The 23,031-nt window shown below is 43.0% G+C and overlaps 1 protein-coding gene and 3 non-coding genes across 7 annotated transcripts; all 4 read left to right on the forward strand.

Annotated features, from left to right (window-relative positions):
* Positions 1-5,130: 5,130 nt before the first annotated feature.
* naca (nascent polypeptide associated complex subunit alpha) lies at positions 5,131-18,401 on the forward strand. Of its 4 annotated transcripts, XM_029723539.1 has the most exons (10): positions 5,131-5,283; positions 6,295-6,372; positions 12,179-13,000; positions 13,238-14,026; positions 16,263-16,342; positions 16,727-16,804; positions 16,973-17,119; positions 17,347-17,475; positions 17,897-18,019; positions 18,284-18,401. In XM_029723539.1, the coding sequence occupies exons 2-10, from the start codon at positions 6,303-6,305 to the stop codon at positions 18,296-18,298; spliced, it is 2,253 nt and encodes a 750-aa protein (XP_029579399.1). In that variant the 5' UTR covers positions 5,131-5,283; positions 6,295-6,302; the 3' UTR covers positions 18,299-18,401. The 4 variants fall into 4 exon arrangements, with proteins under 4 accessions (XP_029579399.1, XP_029579398.1, XP_029579400.1 ...); XM_029723538.1 differs by having other exon boundaries at positions 12,179-14,026; XM_029723540.1 differs by lacking the exons at positions 12,179-13,000; positions 13,238-14,026 and adding an exon at positions 10,053-10,919 and having other exon boundaries at positions 5,132-5,283.
* Positions 16,507-16,581, forward strand: LOC115169033 (small nucleolar RNA SNORD59). The gene has a single exon (XR_003870807.1). It is a non-coding gene; the product is annotated as a small nucleolar RNA SNORD59 (small nucleolar RNA).
* On the forward strand, positions 17,532-17,605 carry LOC115169031 (small nucleolar RNA SNORD59). The gene has a single exon (XR_003870805.1). It is a non-coding gene; the product is annotated as a small nucleolar RNA SNORD59 (small nucleolar RNA).
* LOC115169032 (small nucleolar RNA SNORD59) lies at positions 18,141-18,214 on the forward strand. Its single transcript, XR_003870806.1, has one exon. It is a non-coding gene; the product is annotated as a small nucleolar RNA SNORD59 (small nucleolar RNA).
* Positions 18,402-23,031: the final 4,630 nt, after the last annotated feature.

The following is a 23,031-nucleotide window of genomic DNA, read 5'->3' on the forward strand; positions in this document are numbered from 1 at the left end:
TTTGAAGAGCTTTGAAAGTTTCTTCAAGTGCAGTCACAAAAACCAAGCACTATGATGAAACTGGCTCTCAATGAGGACCGCCACAGGAAAGGAAGACCCAGAGTTCATTAGAGTGACCAGCCCAAATAAATGCTTATTTGCATAACAATTCAGCCCCTTTGATATGAGACTCGAAATTTAGCTCAGGTGCATCCTGTTTCCATTGATCATCCTTGAGATGTTTCTACAACTTGATTGGAGTCCACCTGTGGTAAATCCAATTGATTGGACATGATTTGGAAAGGCACACGTCTGTCTACATAAGGTCCCACAGTTTACAGTGCATGTCAGAGTAAAAACCAAGCCATGAGGTCAAAGGAATTGTCCGTAATGCTCCGAGACAGGATTGTGTCGAGGCTCAGATCTGGGGAAGAGTACCAAAACATTTCTGCAGCATTGACGGACCCCAAGAACACTGTGGCCTCCATCAGTTTTAAATGTAAGAGGTTTGGAACCACCAAGACTCTTCCTAGGGCTGGCCGCCCGGCCAAACTGAACAATCGGGGGAGAAGGGCCTTGGTCAGGGAGGTGACAAAGAACCCGATGGTCACTGACAGATTTCCAGAGTTCCTCTAATGAGATGGGAGAACCTTCCAGAAGGACAGCCATCTCTGCAGCACTCCACCAATCAGGCCTTTTATAGTAGAGTGGCCAGACGTAAGCCACTCAGTAAAAGACACATTTATTTATTTTATTTCACCTTTTATTTAACCAGGTAGGCTAGTTGAGAACAAGTTCTCATTAACAACTGCGACCTGGCCAAGGTAAAGCATAGCAGTGCGACACAAACAACACAGGCACACATGGAATAAACAAACATACAGTCAATAACACAATATAAAAAGTCTATATACAATGTGTGCAAATGAGGTAGGATAAAGGAGTAAAGGCAATAAATAGGCATAGTGGTGAAATAATTTACAATATAGCAATTAAACACTGGAGTGATAGATGTGCAGAAGGTGAGCGTGCAAATAGAGATACTGGGGTGCAAAGGAGCAAAATAAATAACAGTATGGGGATGAGGTAGTTGGATAGGCTATTTACAGATGAGCTATGTACAGGTGCAGTGATCTGTGTGCTGCTCTGACAGCTGGTGCTTAAAGCTAGTGAGGAAGATATGAGACTCCAGCTTCAGTGATTTTTGCAGTTCATTCCAGTCATTGGCAGCAGAGGACTGGAAGGAAAGGCGGCCAAATGAGGAATTGGCTTTGGGGGTGACCAGTGAGATATACCTGCTGGAGCGCGTGCTACGGTTGGGTGCTGCTATGGTGACCAGTGAGCTGAGATAAGGCGGGGCTTTACCCAGCAAACACTAGATGACATGGAGCCAGTGGTTTTGGCGACGAATATGAAGCCAGGGCCAGCCATCGAGAGCATACAGGTTGCAGTGGTGGGTAGTATATGGGGCTTTGGTGACATAATTGATGGCACTGTGATAGACTGCATCCAATATGCTGAGTAGAGTGTTGGAGGCTATTTTGTAAATGACATCGCCGAAGTCAAGGATTGGTAGGATAGTCAGTTTAAGGAGGGTATGTTTGGCAGCATGAGTGAAGGATGCTTTGTTGCGAAATAGGAAGCCGGTTCTAGATTTAATTTTGGATTGGAGATGCTTAATGTGAGTCTGAAAGGAGAGTTTACAGTCTAACCAGACACCTGGGTATTTGTAGTTCCCCACATGTTCTAAGTCAGAACCGTCCAGAGTAGTGATGCTGGACGGGCGGGCAGGTGTGGGCAGCGATCGGTTGAAGAGCATGCATATAGTTTTACTTGCATTTAAGAGCAGTTGGAGGCCACAGAAGGAGAGTTGTATGGCATTGAAGCTCGTCTGGAGGTTAGTTAACACAATGTCCAAAGAAGGGCCAGAAGTATACAGAATGGTATCGTCTGCGTAGAGGTGGATCAGAGAATCACCAGCAACAAGAGCGACATCATTGATGTATACAGAGGAAAGAGTCGGCCCGAGGATTGAACCCTGTGGCAACCCCATAGACACTGCCAGAGGTCCGGACAACAGGGCCTCCGATTTGACACACTGAACTTTGTCTGAGAAGTAGTTGGTGAACCAGGCGAGGCAGTCATTTGAGAAACCAAGGCTGTTTAGTCTGCCGATAAGAATGTGGTGATTGACAGAGTCGAAAGCCTTGGCCAGGTCGATGAAGATGGCTGCACAGTATTGTCTCTTATCGATGGCGGTTATTATATCGTTTAGGACCTTGAGCGTGGCTGAGGTGCTCCCATGACCAGCTCGGAAACCAGATTGCGTAGCGGAGAAGGTACGGTGGGATTTGAAATGGTCGGTGATCTGTTTGTTCACTTGGCTTTCAAAGACCTTAGAAAGGCAGGGTAGGATAGATAGTCAGTAGTAGTTTTGGTCTAGAGTGTCTCCCGGTTTGAAGAGGGGGATGACTGCGGCAGCTTTCCAATTTTTTCGGGATCTCAGACGAGAGGTTGAGCAGTCTAGTAATAGGGGTTGCAACAATTTCGGTGGATACTTTTAGAAAGAGAGGGTCCAGATTGTCTAGCCCGGCTGATTTGTAGGGGTCCATATTTTGCTGTTCATTTAGAACATCAGCTATCTGGATTTGGGTGAAGGAGAAATGGGGAGGCTTGGGCAAGTTTCTGTGGGGTTCGCAGGGCTGTTGATCGGGGTAGGGGTAGCCAGGTGGAAAGCATGGCCAGCCATAGAAAAATGCTTATTGAAATTCTCAATTATAGTGGATTTATCGGTGGTGACAGTGTTTCCTAGCCTCTGCAGTTGGGAGGAAGTGCTCTTATTCTCCATGGACTTTAGTGTCCCAGAACTTTTTGGAATTAGTGCTACAGGATGCAAATTTCTGTTTGAAAAAGCTAGCCTTTGCTTTCCTAACTGCCTGTGTATATTGGACCCTAACTTCCCTGAAAAGTTGCATATCGCGGGGGCTATTCGATACTAATGCAGTACGCCACAGGATGTTTTTGTGCTGGTCAAGGGCAGTCAGGTCTGGAGTGAACCAAGGGCTATATCTGTTCCTGGTTCTACATTTTTTGAATGGGGCATGCTTATTTAAGATTGTGAGGAAAGCACTTTCAAAGAATAACCAGGCATCCTGTACTGACGAAATTAGGTCAATATCCTTCCAGGATACCAGGGCCAGGTCGATTAGAAAGTGATGGCCCATTTGGAGATTGCCAAATGGCACCTAAAGGACTCAGACCATGAGAAACAAGATTCTCTGGTCTGACGAAACCAAGATTGAACTCTTTGGCCTGAATGCCAAGCGTCACGTCTGGATGAAACCTTGCACCATCCCTACGGTGAAGCATGTTCGTGGCAGCATCATGCTGTGGGGATGTTTTTTAGCGGCAGCGACTGGGCGACTAGTCAGGATTGAGGGAAAGATGAACGGAGCAAAGTACAGCGAAATCCTTGATGATATCCTGCTCCAGAGCGCTCAGGATCTCAGACTGGGGCAAAGGTTCACCTTCCAACAGGGCAACAATAATGTAGGAGTGGCTTTGCAACAAGTATCTGAATGTTCTTGAGATGCCCAGCCAGAGCCCGGACTTGAACCTGAGGAATATCTCTGGAGAGACCTGAAAATAGCTGTGCAGCGATGCTCCACATCCAACCTGACAGCTTGAGAGGATCTGCAGAGCAGAATGGGAGACTCCCCAAATACAGGTGTGCCAAGCTTGTAGTGTCATACCTAAGGAGACTCGAGGCTGTAGTCGCTGCCAAAGGTGCTTCAACAAAGTACTGAATAAAGGGACTATCTAGTTATGTAAATGTATTTGTTTTTTGTTTTTGTTTTTGCTTTGTCGTTATGGGGTATTGTTTGTAGATTGATGAGAGCAAAAAAACAATTTACTTAATTTTAGAACAAGGCTGTAACATAACAAAATGTGTAAGAATTACATGTGAAATGGGTTAAACAGAATGTAAACATTATTAAAGTGACCAGTGCTCCATGTCTATGTACATAGGGCAGCAGCCTCTAAGGTGCAGGGTTGAGTAACCAAGTGGTAGCCGGCTAGTGACAGTGACTAAGGTCAGGGCAGGATACAGGTTGGAGGCTGGCTAGTAATGGCTATTTAACAGTCTGATGGCCTTGAGTTAAGAAGCTGTTTTTCAGTCTCTCTGCCCCAGCTTTGATGCACCTGTACTGACCTTGCCTTCTGGATAAAAGCGGGGGGAACAGGCCGTAACTCGGGTAGATGAGGTCCTTGGTGATCTTATTGGCATTCCTGTGACACCAGGTGCTGTAGATGTCCTGGAGGGCAGGTAGTGTGCCCCCGGTGATGCGTTAGGCGGACCACACCACCATCTGGATAGCCCAGCGGTTGTGGACGGTGAAGTTGCCGTACCAGGTGGTGATACAGCCCGACCGGATGCTCTCAATGGTGCATCTGTAAAAGTCTGTGAGGAATTTAGGGGCCAAGCCAAATTTATTCAGCCTCCTGAGGTTGAAGAGGCGCTGTTGGGCCTTCTTCACCACACTGTCTGTCTGTGTGGGTTGACCATTTCAGATTTCAGTGTTGTGTACGCCAAGGAATTTTAAGCTTTTCACCTTCTCCACTGCGGCCCCGTCGATGTGGATGGGGGCGTGCTCGCTTTGTCTCGTCTTTTTTGGTAATCAGGCCTATCACTGTTGTGTCATCTGCAAACTTGATGACAGAACACCTGGGGGTGTCCTGTCAGACTGGGTCATGGACTTCCTGACGGGCCGTCCCCAGGTGGTAAAAGTAGGCAACAACACCTCCACTACGCTGATCCTCTAACACAGGGCCCCACAAGGGTGCTTGCTCAGCCCCCTCCTCTACTCCCTGTTCACCCATAACTGCGTGGCCATCCTGATGTCACTGAAGTTGCTAGTGATTTACTGTCCTGCCGTGTTCATTTACCGTGTTAATGAGGCCCAGACAAAGGAGCTGACCAGTGCTGAAAGATTAAAACAGACACTATCAAGTCACACACAAAAACAACAGTGCCTGCTTAGAATATCAAATGTTAAAATGTCCCACCATATAATGTAAACTTTTCAGATTTCAAATATGGGGGTTGAAAATGTAGAGCTGTAACTTTATCCTTTCAGAAGTTTTTCAGATGCACTATGGATGTTATGAAAAAAATTGCGTAAACACGACTTGGAAACACCGGAACAACCCGGAAGAAGAAGGTAGTGCAAAGTGTGATAACACCGCGAGACAGAGGTCAGAATTTCTCTCTCACAACCATCTTGGATATAGAATCCTGACTCGGTGAGTCTCTCGCTAATCTAACTTAATCTAACCGTTTATCGTATTTGAAAATATTTTAAACAGGGTTCTGACAGTACATGATACATTTGTCATACCCTTTATGTGGATATTAATCTATATCATTGTATGTACACAAATATTCACTGTTATGTAGTCGATCTCTGGTACAAAATGGGGGAACATGACTGCTCACGTTCCCTATCTGGAACAGGCTAACTCGTTGATAAAACAGGAGGAATTTGAAATGTTACCAATTGTGCTACGTTTGTGAAGTGTTTAGTAAAATGTGTCAGTGTATCAACACGTAAAATTGTCTGTCGGCATTTTGTGACCGTGCACAGCCAGCTAGATAACGTTAGCTTCAAGTGAAGCTTGTTCGCCAGAAAGTGAGCTTAACGTTAGTTTGCTTACTTTTTGGTTTTCTTTGTAGAGAGTTTAAATGTTGATACGAGTGTTTATTATTGCTGATACGTTACATTAAACAGCGTTTCCGTTCAGTGGCCATTTTGTATCCTGATTTGCAGTTTAACATTAACTAGTTAACTAATCATTTTAAAGTGGCTTGTTAGTGTGCTAACTGGGGCCGGGGTGTAGCTAACGCTAGCTATGTAGCAACACGTGAAACACGCATATCACTTGAGTTCTATTTTAAAATGGCTAACTAACGTTAGCTACTTGGCTGCTATCCATTAGCCAGTTACTCCTCAGTCAGTAAGTAGCATAACGTTACATTTGACAGTATAAGTAGTAAAGGGATTATAATGTTACACAAGTACAGTAGCTTGTACTTAGTATAAATGAGATCTAGCTGGGAATGATTGATATTTGAACACAGACACGTTGAATCCAGGTTCTACTACAGTACAGTGCACTGAAGCAATCAGCGCTCTGCATTCGCCTAGTCAGTGAGCCATGTAAAAATAATTAGTAAGCTGGCTGTGTTTTATTCAAGCCTCACTTGATTTAAATGTAAGTTATTCCCGGTGATCATTACTTGATTTCTCCTTTCAGACACAAGCATGCCTGGCGAAGCCACAGAGACGGTCCCAGTCACTGAGCAGGAGATGCAACAGCCGCAAGTTGAGACTGGTTAGTATAGCATTATTATATCACACATGCATGCTAAGATACTAAACTACAGGGCTAATGGGGTCCTGGAACTCACACTGCAGTAGAAGTCATATTCCCCCATTGGGAGTGGAGTGGTGGCTTTTATTTTAGAGCTCTATATTGGTTTAACTCCTTTTGGGAAAGGTAACACTCATCAGTTGACACTGAGATAATCAAGCAGGTGACACTACTGTTGAGTGACACTAACATCTGTTGGTGACATTGACTTGGAACTCTGGGTCACCTGTTGAGTCCTGCTTTACACATGTTCTCAGCATAAATGGGGAGGTGTGGTGTCAATTTTATTTTAAGGGGATGGGTGGGCTGAGCAGCTGAGCGATCATATAAACCATACCCTGTAGTTTATAATCTTGGGGGGCTACTTGGTCTCTATCCACAACTTCCAGGCTAGAAACCTTGTTTTTATACTGAGAAGTGAGTAGCCCTCTAGAATTATGTTTGACAAGGCCGGTCATTGCCTCACTTTGCATTAATGTGGGAATAACTGTGTTTTAACAATTTGGCTGTTGTGTCCTGAAATTCACTGCAGTCCAAATGGGTTATCCAGGACCCCTTATTTACTCAAACTCACTCACAACTGCCTGTTGAATGTTACTGCACTGACAACTGGGTTGTGAAACACTTCCCAATGCATGGGTATTTATGTAGTCGCCTTGTGCATGGAACATTTTAAAGAAACGGGAACTAATTACATAGTCAAACTTTAATAGCAACATTTGGCATAAAGGAGTGGCACTGACTATCATAACGTTACAGCTGTAGGAATTACTTCTGGTTCTGGGAAATACTGGTCCACATAAAATATACTTTTTTATTTATTTTTTATTCACACTACATTCTCATTGACCATGTTAAGTGTCCATTGCTTACAGCTATTTTCTGTTTATTTTATCTCAAATTCCAGCTTTTACTTCGAATTGATGGTAATGATAGTGCTATGGTATAGAGGTCGACTGATTATGCTTTTTCTACGATGATACCGATTCTTGGAGGACAAAAAAAGCCGATACTGGTTAATTGGCCTATTTATTTTTATAAATATATATATTTGTAATGATGACAATTACAACAATACTGAATGAACACGTTTATTTTAACTTAATACATAAATAAAATCATGTATTCTCAAATAATGAAAAATGTTCAATTTAGTTTAAATAATGCAAAAACAGTGTTGGAGAAGAAAGTAAAAGTGCAGTATGTGCCATGTAAAAAAGCTAACGTTTAAGTTCCTTGCTCAGAACATGAGAACATATGAAAGCTGGTGGTTCCTTTTAACATGAGTCTTCAATATTCCCAGGTAAGAAGTTTTAGGTTGTAGTTATTATAGGAATTATAGGACTATTTCTCTCTCTACCATTTGTATTTCATATACGGACTGCTCTATCATAGACTTAATTATAATATAATAATCACAGAAATACGAGCTTTAGGTCAATATGGTCAAATCTCGAAAACAAAATGTTTATTCTTTCAGTGGAATACGGAACTGTTCCGTATTTTATCTAACGGGTGGCAACCCTAAATATTGCTGTTACATTGCACAGCCTTCAATGTTGTGTCATAATTATGTACAATTCTGACAAATGAATTACGGTCATTGTGAGGAAGAAATGGTCTTCACACAGTCCGCAACGAGCCAGACAGCCAAAACGGCTGCATATATCCCCCGACTCTGCTTTCACTGAATGCCAGAGAAGTGACAATTTCCCTAGTTAATATTGCCTGCTAACATGAATTTCTTAACTAAATATGGAGGTTTACTTAACTTGTGTATTGATTTTAAGGCATTGATGTTTATGGTTAGGTGCATTGGTGCAACGATTGTGCTTTTATCGCAAATGCGCTTTTGTTGAATCATCACCCGTTTGGCGACGTTGAAGTAGGCTGTGATTCGTTGATAAATGAACAGGCACCGCATTGATTATATGCAACGCAGGACATGCTAGTTAAACTAGTAATATCAACCATGTGTAGTTAATTAGTGATTATGTTAAGATAAGTTTAATGCTAGCTAGCAACTTACCTTGGCTCCTTGCTGCATTCGCGTAACAAGTGGTCAGCCTGCCACGCAGTCTCGTGGATTGCAATATAATCGTGTCCAAAAAGGCCGATTTACCGTTTGTTATGAACTTGAGATCGGCCTTAATTAATCGGCCATGCCGAATAATCGGTCGACCTCTCCTATGGTAATGTACTGATGCCCTAACAAGTGCAGGCCTGTTATGGCATTGATTTGACTAAATGTTTATGTCAAAGGTAAGCTGCTTCTGTGAAGTAGCTTATGGCTCTTTATTTTCAAGTCATTTGAGAAACATTGGTTTTGAATAGAACAGCGTTAGTATTGTGGTTGGTTTTCTTAAAGCATTTTCTCATTCATTTTCGTGCTGCAACAAACGAAATTCTGATTAGTATAGCGAAGATGTCAATATGCTAGTGATTATAATTGGTGAAACTTTTATGGATTTCCTCACTACCAAGCCCTGTACTGGAAGAGTTATAAGCAGATGAAAGTCCATGTTTCCCCAAAGAGACTATGGAGTGGCGCTGGTTAAGACGACAAATTGCTTTTAAAGTCCATTGGTCATGATGGCAGCCGAAGAAGATGCATGTGCTAAACAAGTGAAGACTACCGATATTGATTGGAGAAGACATGGTTGTTCAGTACCACAGGTGCTTGTTTAATGAATTGCTGAGAAACTACAGTGAAGGATTTATGGAGAGAGCCCACATACTAGTGCTAACACCAAGTGTCAGCTGATAACGGTTTTTAGCTGAAGACCACACACAGGTGAAGACTTTAGGAATTAATGTTAGACTATTGGAAGAGCGGTATTTCTTTTTTGTTCAGCATGGAAGTCGGTGTTACAGAAAAGTGTTGAAAATCCTATTGGGGAATTGGTTTCAGTTGCGTGAAATGGATAAAAAAAAAGTTTGCTTTTCAATTCTAGTTATTTGACCGTTATACAGGTAAGGTTATTAGATTGCCTCATATCAAACAGAATAGAAACTTATTACATCTCGATTTACTAATTCAAAAGTTTTCTAGTATTCCAGTGTGCATGATTGTCTCTGTCGCAAGACACTTCACTCTGAAATATTGTTGTCATTACAGTTTGTAGGTCTATTGAATGCTACTCTTTCTTCAGAGGGTTTCCTCACACTTTCGGTCTCAAGGTGTTTCCAAGTACAATCTTGTACATTTGGGCACTGCATGGTAACTGGGACATGGGCACAAGTTTGGTTTTGTGGGTATACACATTCACCCATTTTTGGTTCACTTATAACAAATGGAAAGCTCATGTCTGCATCCTTGAACAACCTCACAAACACCTTGCTTCAACTGAATTGGTAGATGTAGATCACAAACCCATTGCTAAAAAATGTACTCTTATTCAATTGTTTCCTCTTAATATTTTGTCACATAATCAAAACATTTTGGACCCTACCTTCCTCATGTTTGTTAGTCTCTCGTATAGGAGAGTACTATTAGTGTAGCTAGATTGTCTTAAACAAGGTGTTCAATCATTTTGATCATATGCTTAAAAAAACTTGTAAGCTTATCAACCGCTCCTCACGCTATCGCTGTGACTATCCCCTGCTGCTCCTTCCGCTCCTCCTCCTTTCCTTCCTATCAGCTCCAGGGGTGTTGAGTTCCTCTGCTCCCCTTGGGATGGCTGTGCCCGACTTGACCAATGCCCCTTTGGAGAGTCCTGTGCCTCCAGAAGGCTCCACTTTTCTTCCAGAAATCAAATCCCATTCAGTGTCAGACATGGCTTCTGGAGAGGCAGCTAGTGGACAACTTAATGGTGTAAAAGCAACATCTGAAGTCACTGCGCAAACTGAAGTGCCTGGAGTCACAGAAGAAGCAGTGATCCAAGAATTTGTCTCACCAGTTGAGGCAGCTGCATCTGCCTCAGAAGAAACGCCTGTTCAAGAACCAACGGCTCTTTTCTACGAACCTGACGCCTCAAATGAAGAACCAACTGTTCAAGACCTAGAAGCTGCTGCCGAAGAACCGGTCACCCAAGCAACTGAAAATATAATCATTCAAGATTCAGCTGAAGTTACAGAGGCTACCGTGGCAGCCAGTCAAGAGACCGTGGCTGAGGAACCCATGGCTGAAGCTGAAGAACCCATTGAAGTGGTCAAAGAACCAGTGCCTGCTGCTGAAGAGCCAAATGCTGTTAATGCGCCAATCGTAGACACTATTGATGGGATGGCACGTGGAACTCCAGAAGTCACCCCTGAGCCTGCAGTCGAGACAATCGTTGAAGATGTGAAGACTGTGAGTTTGAAGCCAGCTCCTGAAGATGCTGTACCATGCACTGAAGTGGCCAGCTCGAACCCTGGGGCCACAGAAGCGGAATCTCTGCCTGCTGATTTGACCATAGACACTGCCACACTAAACAAAACTCCCGTTGAGAAAGAAGCAATTGCGGCCATCCAGCCAAAGGTGACTTCAAATCGTGCAGACCCGACCATCTCCACCCGGCACATGTCAGGTGGGTCATTTTGTGTGTAAAGTAAAAGCTGCTTTTACCTTCTTACAGCAGCTCCCCCTTCCAAATCTTTTGTTTCTTATATACTTGCTAACTTTTGCACCCACTGGGCCTAGATTTGCCTTGTAAATGGTATGTTTTCCCCAATTTATCTTTTTGCATTTCAATATGCTTGATGAAAAGGGCTAATGTTGAGAGAATTAAGAATTTGTCAAGATTTTATTTAAGGCTTGTTATCTCGAGTGCTCGCAATTTTCTTTTGCATCACTATTTTAAACTCTTTGTTTCACCTTGAAACAGGCCAGTCCATTTAAGCACTTCATGTAAAAAGTTGACTTTTTCCTCTTTTGTCGTCAGATGTTGACTGTTCAGTTTCTGTTGCTCTATTTTCTCTCTGTGTTTATTGGTGTTTGTCCAGGAAGAATGCACCAAGCCAACTGTGTTCATGTGCTCTAACTGCAGTGTTTTTTTCCAACACTGATATTTGTTTCCTATGAAGGTGCTACTATCCATTTGTGGGAGTTGTAGTTCCAGTTTAAGGTTTTTGTTCATTGCGGTACACCATTTTAATCCTCACTATCTTTTAATCATCCTCACATCTGCTGTTGATTTGCTTTTTTTATTTATGTAATGGTAGTATTAAACATAGCGAATTGGTCAAATGTTTAAATGAAATACTGATTTTATTTGTATCTATACTATAGCGATTCCCAAACCTATGGGGTGCGCAATGATGAAAGGGGGCATGAGTGAAAAAGTTTGGGAGCACTGGCATAGCTTAACTTTGAAACTCAGTTGTAAACCACAATTCATCATTCTACCTAGGGTTTAGGTCAAATGTTCTAGTGTTATCTGTTCTGTATAGCATTGTTTATAACCGCTGAAGCGCCTTCGAATTTGACCTGTCACAAATAAATTTTTCTATAAATCGTGCCATGCTTTGCGAATGCATTTGCCACACATTGTCTTTCCTCTGCACTGAGTGGGTCCTCAATTTGAATCTCTGGTTATGAAATTAGAGTAACGCTGTAGAAAATGTGACGTGTGTGTTTTGCCTGAATACTTGAAATTGAGTGTGCTGCCCTGCAACAAATCCTTCCATTTCGGAAAGAAGTTTAGTGTGGTGTTTATTTTCCTAACCCTGGATTTCTGAGGTAACATTGCCTCCTGTGTTCCGATCTTTTAACCCGCATGGTTCAGGCTTTGACATCCTTGTCTTCCAAATGTAAAAACATTTTTTTCAACAAATTTGTTTCATTCAGCTGTACCCTCTGCCCCTGCAAGTCTGGCTTCCTCCCAGAAACCTCAGACTGCTTCTGGCCCTGCAAAGCCCAAAGGCAAAGAGGCCAAGGGTGGCTCTGCCCCAAAGGCTGTCCCTGGCAGAAGAAAACGCTCCTCTATGTCTGCCTCCTCTGCTTCTCCTACCTCCTCCACACCCCATTCCCCCCTAGCTACCTCACCTGGGGCTGCTGGAACTCCCAGCCAGGGCAGTCGTGCCGCCCCCAAGGTTGTGAAGGTTGGCAAACAAAGAAAGGCTAAAAAAGAGTATTTTAAGCCTGCTGCTGACCTGCCATCCCCAGCAGAGGCTCCTGCCCCCACGGAGGCCAAACCTCTTCCTATGGAGCCTAAAGCTGCTCCTGCACCGGTAGTGGCCACGCCAGTAATTGTTGCTCCAGAGCCTGCCTCTCCCAAGCCTGTGGCGTCCCCTGTGTCCTTCAAAGTGACCTCAAAGCCTGCTGCACCAGCCCCTGTGTCATTTGCTGACACTATTGCCTCTAGCCCCCATAGAGCTGCCTCTGTAATGCCCATAGCCAAGCCAGAGCGTCTGCCCAAAGCTGAGGTGAAAGAGGTCATTGCAGCACCTGCCCTGGAGGATGACGATGACCTTCCCCCTCTCATTCCACCAGAGGAGCCAGTAAATATGCCAGTCTTCTCACCCCCTACAGTAGTAGGGACTCCTAAGCCTGCTCCAGTTGAGCCCGTTGTAGCGGCATCAGCTCCTGTTAAGGCTGTTGCGGCTACACCGGCTCCCCTAAAGCCGCCTCCAGTTGTTGCTACAACAGCTCCCCCTAAGCCTGCTCCAGTTGAGCCTGTTGTAGCTGCATCAACTCCCTCTAAGCCAGTTCCAGTTAAGCTCGTTGTGGCTACACCAGCTCCCCTTAAGCCTGCTCCAGTTATAGCTGTACCAGCTCCCCCTAAGCCTGCTCCAATTGTAGCTGCGCCGGCTCCTGTTAAGCCCGTTGTGGCTACAACAGCGCCCCCTAAGCCAGTTCCAGTTAAGCCTGTTGTGGCTACAACAGCTCCCCCTAAGCCTGCTCCAGTTGAGCCTGTTGTAGCTGCATCAACTCCCTCTAAGCCAGTTCCAGTTAAGCTCGTTGTGGCTACACCTGCTCCCCTTAAGCCTGCTCCAGTTATAGCTGTACCAGCTCCCCCTAAGCCTGCTCCAATTGTAGCTGCGCCGGCTCCTGTTAAGCCCGTTGTGGCTACAACAGCGCCCCCTAAGCCAGTTCCAGTTAAGCCTGTTGTGGCTACAACAGCGCCCCCTAAGCCAGTTCCTGTTAAGCCCGTTGTGGCTACAACAGCGCCCCCTAAGCCAGTTCCTGCTAAGCCCGTTGTGGCTACAACAGCGCCCCCTAAGCCAGTTCCTGCTAAGCCCGTTGTGGCTACAACAGTGCCCCCTAAGACTGCTCCAGTTGTAGCTGTGCCCGCTTCCGTCAAGACCGTTCCCGTTGTAGCTGCACCAACTCCTATTGAGGCCTCTCCGGTTGTAGCTGCTCCTGTTGAGCCCATTGTACCAGCACCCGCTAAGCCAACTCTTGTTGAGCCCATTATAGCTGCACCAGCTTCCGTGAAGGCCGCTGCCGTTGTAGCTACCCCAGCTCCCGTTGAGCCAGTTGTAGCTGGACCTGCTCCCCTTAAGCCTGCTTCCTATGCAGCCGTGGTAGCTGCACCAGCTCCCCTTAAGCCTGTTCCCATCGAGCCTATTGTAGCTTCCCCAGCTCCCCCTAAGCCTGTTGAAGTAGCCGTTGTACCAGCACCTGTTTCAAACCCTGCCCCCATCTCTGCTAAACCCCCTACCAAACCGGAGCCTGTGATCAAGAATGACAAGGGTATTTCTCCTTATTTTGTCTGTCTGTGTCCCCTCTGTTTGCCCACCAGTGTTGATTTCTGTGGCCCGTTCAAGTCTCTTTTCCCTTTTAAAGTTTAAGCTAAAGAAAGTAGAGATTGTAGTAGTCTGTATTAGCTTTTCCTCAAATGTACCCTCTGAACTGGCCTGTTTCAAAGATCACGTGTAGTTATTGGAGCTATTGATTGGTGAAATCAGTGCTCCCATTTGAGTGCCATTTTTATTATTTGGGGTACATTTTTACTGTGTACTTTCAAAACAAGAAGTTCCAGTTTGCATGTTTTTCCTCCCAACAAGATGTTAAAGTTCAAATTATGTAAATGCCCTGCTATTATATACTGTTTTTTCTGGGGGGGGGGTTCTCTCAATTATAGTGAATTGAGGAGCCCTATTACAGTGCCTTCAAAGTATTCTTACCCCTTGACTTATTCCTCATTTTGTTATTACAGCCTAACTTCAAAATTGATTTAAAAAATACACTTTTGCGCCCATCTACACACTAATGACAAAGTGAAAACGTTATAATTTTTTTGCAAATCTATTAAATTAAATGCAGATCTCATTTACATAAGTATTCATGAGTAAGCACCTTACAGCTGTGGGTCTATCTGGGTAAGTCTCTAAGAGCTTTCCACACCTGGATTGTTTAACATATGCCCATTTATTCTTTTCAGAAGTCTTCAAGCTCTGTGAAATTTGGTTCTTGACCATTGCTAGAAAATCAAGTAGATTTAAGGAAAAACTAACTCGGCCACTCGGGAACATTTGGCCTTGTGTTTTAGGTTATTTTTCTGCTGAAAGTTGAAATAATCTCAATGTCTGGTGGAATGTAGACTGAACCAGGTTTTCCTCTAGGATTTTGTCTGCTTAGCTTTCTTTTTTTCCCCTGAAACTCCACAGTCCTTAAAGATTACAAGCATACCCATAACATGACGCAGCCACCACTATGCTTGAAAATATGGAGAGTGGTACTCATTAATGTGTTGTATTGGATTTACCCCAAGCATAACACTATTCGGGACAAAACATTAATTGTTTTTTTTGCGGTATTACTTTAGTGCCTTGTTGCAAACAGGATGTTTGTTTTGGAATATTTTTTTATTCTGTACAGGCTTCCTTTTCAGTCTATCAATTAGGTTAGTATTGTGGAGTAACTACAATATTGATCCATCCTCCTGTTTTCTCCTGTAAGCCATTAAATTGTAACTGTTTGAAAGTCAACATTGGCCTCATGGTGAAATCCCTGAGTGGTTTCCTTCCTCTCCGGCAACTGTGTTAGGAAGAACGCCTGTATCTTTGTGGTGACTGGGTGTGTTGATAATAATTAATGACTTAGCCTTGCCCAACGGGATTTTCAGTGTGTGCTTTTTTTAATTGTAATTTTTTTAGGTGCCCTTTTGCTAGGCATTGGAATGACCTCCCTGGTTTTTGGGGTTGACTCTGTATTTGGAATTCGCTACTCGACTGAGGGACCTTACAATTATATATATGTATGGGATACAGAGATGAGGTAGTCATTTGAAATTTGTGTTAAACACTATTGCACACGGTCCATGCATCTTATGTGGCTTGTTAAGCACGTTTTTACTCCTGAACTTATTTAGGCTTGCCATAACAAAAGGCTTGAATACTTAAGACGTTTCAGACCTCCGTTTTGACATGGGGTATTAAGCCTTCGACAAATCTAAATTTTAATCCCTTTTTCTTAACAAAATGTTGGCAAGTCAAGGGGTGTGAATACTTTTTGAAGGCACTCTATTTCTGTCAGCCTATAAAATTACTTAAGGGGAATGGCAAGAGGGGTGGCAGTTCCATGTCATTGTGATACAGGTTTGTCAAGTTGGGAGATTACTTTTCAAATCCGTATGTAAAGGGTGTGCAAGATTTTACTACTCCACAGATACTTTCACATTTATAAGCAGGTCTGTTCTTTTCTACACTGACATTTTTGTTAACCTCATCCACATATACCACTTTTTATTCTGCTTCACTTCCTCAAATTAATAGGTTAGATTCACCTACCACCAACCAATGTTGCGCTCATTCAACATCTCAATTTGTATTAGTCTCTGTTGTGTCTCATAGACTTTGCGCTTTTAAATACCTATGCAATTACAATTCTCTTACAAAGGCTACTGTAGAAGAACTGGTTTTCTGCAGCTCAGGCCTTTGCCAGTGACCACATGAATAATGCTTGTTTCTCTGGGGGTGGCTTACAGGGTCTGGCACTGAATCGGACAGTGATGAGTCTGTACCAGATCTGGAGGAACACGACTCTGCACAGACACAGCAAGCGCAGGTAAGACCACCTGAGAGCGACCAAGTGCCCAGATAAGACTGTTCAGGCAGAGGTCTGGTAGGCCACAGAACGGATTAATTTAGCAAGCTGCTTCTATGGTGTATGGGTGTGATACAGAAAACCCTTATATTTCACTCCCAACATGATTAGAATAGATCCTTGACTCTTCAGTGATGATTGATTTCAGTGACTTTCGTTCTTCTGATTCTACTGAAGCCATCCTTCCTGTTCTGAGAAGAGAAAAGGCCAAAGGGATAATTTAATATGCTTTATTTTTACCGCGAACACCATATTCTTACATATGGGTTGAATTTTTGGTCTCATTCTCCAAAAATCTACATCTTGCATGTCATTAAAAGGAGGATTTTAATTTTTCCCCCACAGCTTGCAGCTGCTGCAGAAATAGATGAAGAACCCGTTAGCAAAGCCAAACAGAGCCGTAGTGAAAAGAAGGCACGAAAGGTAACTAACTTGAAACGATCTAGACTTGTTTTCATTAGGCATTCCACTCTTAAAAGTATACATTGAATTATTTAAATTACTATGCTATCTATAACTGTCCATTGTTGGAACTAGTGTTCAGTTCCACTCAAAATAGAGCATGACCCATGGTTCTTTGCTTCTCTCCAGGCAATGTCCAAGCTGGGTCTCAGGCAGGTGACGGGGGTCACCAGGGTTACCATTCGCAAGTCTAAAAATATCCTTTTCGTTATCACCAAACCAGACGTCTACAAGAGCCCTGCATCAGACACTTACATTGTCTTTGGTGAGGCTAAGGTAAGATGGATACAGTTTGAATTTTGTTTTCTGATCCCCTTTTAAATATGTCATGGTGTTGGTGTTATTCCATCTCATCTAAACTGCTCTTTCAGAACCAGAATCACATACTCTTAATGGTATCAGTCAAATGTGCAGTGTAATGTCTATTCAACCAAGGTGTTGGGGTTCTTTCCAAATGTTACAGCGCTGATATCACGGTCTGTTTCTCTCCCTTTGTGTCTCAGATCGAGGATCTTTCACAACAAGCCCAGCTTGCCGCGGCAGAGAAGTTCAAGGTACAGGGAGAAGCCGTGTCGAACGTCCAGGAAAACACACAGACTCCCACTGTACAAGAGGAGAGCGAAGAGGAAGAGGTGAGGGCCTTGAAAGGGGTGAAACGGTTAACATAGAATCATCAGCACGTCATTTCTCTTCAGTGATGATTGATACAGTGACTTTCGTTCTTCTGAGTCTACTGAAGCCAACCTTTCTGTCCTGAGAAGAGCAATTGAAACTATGATGGGGCTTAGTTTTATACATGATCAGAAACCAGAGCCCTGTAAACTATGATAGGGCTTAGTTTATACATTATCAGAAACCAGGTACTGTACTTTTTGTCCATTTTAGATGGTTTAACTCTGTTTGCCTCCATGAATTAGCTTTCAGTTTGTAGTAGTCTCCCTTGTTTAATGGGGTTATATGTGGGTCCAATCCAAAAGCCCCATTCACCTTGATGTCAGTGAATTGCAGCGTGAGTTAAACTGTCATATACTAATGCTTTGTCTCGATGCATAGGTTGACGAGACAGGGGTTGAGGTGAAGGACATTGAACTCGTGATGTCACAAGCCAACGTGTCGCGAGCGAAGGCTGTACGCGCCCTTAAAAACAACAACAATGATATTGTCAATGCTATTATGGTAAGTATATTTTACCACACAATTCCCTTGTCACCAGACAGTATTATCCAGCACAGAGTCCCTTCAATCCAAAAATGTGTAGATTTGAGTTGTGACCTGTCAGTTATCGTAGGATCTACTCTCTTCAGTGATGATTGATACAGTGACTTTCGTTCTTCTGAGTCTACTGAAGCCAACCTTTCTGTCCTGAGAAGAGAAGGGCACTTAACTATGACAGGGCTTAGTTTGTACATGTATCATCACACTGTATTCTTATATTCACAGGAATTGACGATGTAGGCTGCTGGTCGAATGGGGTTCTGAAAGTTTGCTGGTTTAATCTACTATTGTTTGTACAATTTATACCCGAGATGGAAATAAAGTTATGGCTTGGTAAATTGAACTAGGTTTCCTTCTGTATTAGTTTTGTGAAATTATGAATCGTACATCTCCAGGACTAGGATTGAAGAACACTTGACACAAAGGGATTTGTCTGAACAGCGGTATGGAATATAGTTTAGTCCTCATAGGTGTAAACTCTGCTCTGTTTTACTGAACTTTCAGAAGTCCCTCTGCTGAAATGGTATTGTAAGACTGGATATCTTTCATTGCTATGGTTAAATATTTTTTGTAAACAATGTACCACAGATTTAAGACAAAAATATTGCATTTTAATGAGCTGGGCTTGGGAATCTTGAGCCGTTTTGCTACTATGACTAATCTAAAGACTTCCAGTGTAAACCGCACCTCTGAGTAACTAATGAAACAAGGAAACTGGAAGGCACTTGGTCTCTGAAAGATTACTGACAGTAAAGGTATGTAATGGGAATACAGATTGTAATGCCAAATTTATGGGGGGAACAAGCATTAGTATGACTGCATTTGATATCCCAGAAATACCTGACTGATACCAGTGATAATACACCAGACATAACCCAGAGTGCTTCAAACGTATGTTAACCACTGATGGTCTGTTTCCCCATTCTCCTAATGATAAAGGCAAGGAATGGAGTAGTCTTAGATTGGTGGCCAGGTCAACCACTGAATTGGGTCAAGCATGCTCCTATCTAGGGTTTCTACTAAAGGGGAGTAGTCTCCTGAACTTTAATCCCTGTGTCCAAACCAGTTCATGAGCAACTTGTGAAGGCTTGAGATGCATCCAGCTGCAACCCTGCAGCAGCCTGTGATTAGCCTGTCAATAAAAAACAATATTATCGACATCTACTGGAGGGTGATCTCCAGCCTTGTCCTCGTCAACACTCGTACCTCTGTTAACGAGAGAATCACTGACATGTTGTCGGCTGGTCCTTTTGTGGCAGGGCTGAAATGCAGTGGAAATGTTTTTTGGGGATTCAGTTCATTTGCATGGCAAAGAGGGACTTTGCAATTAATTGCAATTCATCTGATCACGCATAACATTCTGGAGTATATGCAAATTTCCATCATACAAACTGAGGCAGCAGACTTTGAAAATTAATATTTGTGTCATTCTCAGTTTTTGGCCACGACTGTAGACGAACAGTGAAATGCGTACGGGCCCTTCCCAATGATGCAGCGAAAGAAATAATACGAGGAAACTATACACAATACCTAATGGTATCTTGGCTATAGTGTCTTCAGAATGTATTCATACCCCTGGACTTAATCCACATTGAGTTACAGCCTGAATTCAAAGTGGATTATATTGATTGATTTTCTCACTCATCTACACACTACCCCATAATGACAAAGTGAAAACATGTTTTGAGAAATGTTTGCAACTTTATTGAAAATGAAATCTCATTTAGATACACCTTAGCCAAATACATTTAACTTCAGTTTTTCCACAATTCCTGGCATTTAATCCTACTAAAAATTCTCTGTTTTTAGGTCAGTTAGGATCACCACTTTATTTTAAGAATGTGAAATGTCACAATAGTAGTGATTTATTTCATCTTTTATTTCTTTCATCACATGCCCAGTGGGTCAGAAGTTTACATACACTCAATTAGTATTTGATAGCATTGCCTTTAAATTGTTTAACTTGGGTCAAACGTTGCAGGTAGCCTTCCACAAGCTTCCCACAATAAGTTGGGTGAATTTTGGCCCATTCCTCCTGACAGAGCTGTTGTAACTGAGTCAGGTTTGTAGGCCTCCTTGCTCACAGGTTTTTTCAGTTCTGCCCACAAATTTTCAATAGGATTGAGGTCAGGGCTTTGTGATGGCCACTCCAACACCTTGACTTTGTTGTCCTTAAGCCATTTTGCCACAATATGCTTGGGGTCATTATCCATTTGGAAGACCCATTTGCGACCAAGCTTTAACTTCCTGACTGATGTCTTGAGACGTTGCTTCAATATATCCACACGTTTCCTCCCTCATGATGCCATCTAGTTTGAGAAGTGCACCTGTCCCTCCTGCAGCAAAGCACCCCCACAACATGATGCTACCACCCCCATTCTTCACGGTTGGGATGGTGTTCTTCGGCTTGCAAGCCTCCCCCTTTTTCCTCCAAACATTGGTCATTATGGCCAAACAGTTCTATTTTTGTTTCATCAGACCAGAGGACATTTCTCCAAAAAGTACAATCTTTGTCCCCATGTGCAGTTGCAAACCGTAGTCTGGCTTTTTTAATGGTGGTTTTGGAGCGGTGGCTTCTTCCTTGCTGAGCGGCCTTTATGTCGATATGACTCATTTTACTGTGGATATGGATTCTTTTGTACCTGTTTCCTCCAGCATCTTCACATGGTCCTTTGCTGTTCTGGGATTGATTTGCACCTTTCGCACCAAAGTACTTTAATCTCTAGGAGACAGAACGCATCTCCTTCCTGACGGCTGCATGGTCCCATGGTGTTTACTTGCATACTATTGTTTGCACAGATGAACGTGGTATCTTCAGTCGTTTGGAAATTGCTCCCAAGGATGAACCAGACTTCTGGAGGTCTACAATTTTCTTTCAAAGGTCTTGGCTGATTTCTGTTGATTTTTCCGATGTCAAGCAAAGAGGCACTGGGTTTGAAGGTAGGCCTTGAAATACAGTGGGGCAAAAAAGTAGTCAGCCACCAATTGTGCAAGTTCTCCCACTTAAAAAGATGAGGCCTGTAATTTCATAATTTCATCATAGGTACACGTCAACTATGACAGACAAAATGAGGGGAAAAAAATCCAGAAAATCACATTTATTTTATTATGGTGGAAAATAAGTATTTGGTCACCTACAAACAAGCAAGATTTCTGGCTCTCACAGACCTGTAACTTCTTTAAGAGGCTCCTCTGGCCTCCACTCGTTACCTGTATTAATGGCACCTGTTTGAACTTGTTATCCGTATAAAAGACACCTGTCCACAACCTCAAACAGTCACACTCCAAACTCCACTATGGCCAAGACCAAAGAGCTGTCAAAGGACACCAGAAACAAAATTGTAGACCTGCACCAGGCTGGGAAGACTGAATCTGCAATAGGTAAGCAACTTGGTTTGAAGAAATCAACTGGGAGCAATTATTAGGAAATGGAAGACATACAAGACCACTGATAATCTCCCTTGATCTGGGGCTCCACGCAAGATCTCACCCCGTGGGGTCAAAATGATCACAAGAACGGTGAGCAAAAATCCCAGAACCACACAGGGGGACCTAGTGAATGACCTGCAGAGAGCTGGGACCAAAGTAACAAAGCCTACCATCAGTAACACAGTGCCAGACGTGTCCCCCTGCTTAAGCCAGTACATGTCCAGGCCCCTCTGAAGTTTGCTAGAGAGCATTTGGATGATCCAGAAGAGGATTGGGAGAATGTCATATGGTCAGATGAAACCAAAATATAACTTTTTGCTAAAAACTCAACTTGTGTTTGGAGGACAAAGAATGCTAAGTTGCATCCAAAGAACATACCTACTGTGAAGCATGGGGGTGGAAACATCATGCTTTGGGGCTGTTTTTCTGCAAAGGGACCAGGACGACTGATCCGTGTAAAGGAAAGAATGAATGGGGCCATGTATCGTGAGATTTTGAGTGAAAACCTCCTTCCATCAGCAAGGGCATTGAAGATAAAACGTGGCTGGGTCTTTCAGCATGACAATGATCCCAAACACACCGCCCGGGCAACGAAGGAGTGGCTTCGTAAGAAGCATTTCAAGGTCCTGGAGTGGCCTAGCCCGTCTCCAGAACTCAACCCCATAGAAAATCTTTGGAGGGAGTTGAAAGTCCGTGTTGCCCAGCGACAGCCCCAAAACATCACTGCTCTAGAGGAGATCTGCATGGAGGAATGGGCCAAAATACCAGCGACAGTGTGTGAAGACTTAAAGAAAACGTTTGACCTGTGTCATTGCCAACAAAGGGTATATAACAAAGTATTGAGAAACTTTTTTTTATTGACCAAATACTTATTTTCCACCATAATTTGCAAATAAATTCTAAAAATCCTACAATGTCATTTTCAGGATTTTTTTCCTTCTCATTTTGTCTGTCATAGTTGAAGTGTACCTATGATGAAAATTACAGGCCTCATCTTTTTAAGTGGGAGAACTTGCACAATTGGTGGCTAACTAAATACTTTTTTGCCCCACTGTACACCCACAGGTACACCTCCAATAGGCTAATTGACATAATTTGAGTCAATCAGAAGCTTCTAAATCCATGACATAATTTTCTGGAATTTTCCAAGCTGTTTAAAGACAGTCAATTTAGTGTATGTAAACTTCTCACCCACTGGAATTCTGATACAGTGAATTATAAATTAAATAATCTGTAAACAATTGTTGGAAAAATTACTTGTCATGCACAAAGTAGATGCCTTAACCGACTTGCCAAAACTCTAGTTTGTTAACAAGAAATTTGTGGAGTGGTTGAAAAACCTAACTTCCAACTGTACGCCTCGTGTCTGAGCCGTTGAATTGCGACTCTCTTTTCTCCCTATGTCCCCACTTTGTCCCATTTCGCTTGTTTGATTGCCTAGCGGAGGGAATAACTACGCTGTTTGTATTCAGCCATATTCCCGGTCATCTTTCCATGGTTAATTGCTGTGGTTCGCACTTTCAGTTTTGCGAGAATGCCGCCAT

Source organism: Salmo trutta, chromosome 30, assembly GCF_901001165.1.
Source record: "Salmo trutta chromosome 30, fSalTru1.1, whole genome shotgun sequence".
NCBI classification, from domain to species: Eukaryota; Metazoa; Chordata; class Actinopteri; order Salmoniformes; family Salmonidae; genus Salmo; species Salmo trutta.

What these genes read in the sequence shown, in the direction of transcription:
- naca (XM_029723538.1), top strand. Translation starts at nt 6,303, where the DNA reads ATGCCTGGCGAAGCCACAGAGACGGTCCCAGTCACTGAGCAGGAGATG. An exon ending in ACAGCCGCAAGTTGAGACTG is followed by an intron (nt 6,373 to 12,178) that starts GTTAGTATAGCA and finishes TGTTTCATTCAG; the next exon opens with CTGTACCCTCTGCCCCTGCA. An exon ending in TTGTCTTTGGTGAGGCTAAG is followed by an intron (nt 17,120 to 17,346) that starts GTAAGATGGATA and finishes TTTGTGTCTCAG; the next exon opens with ATCGAGGATCTTTCACAACA.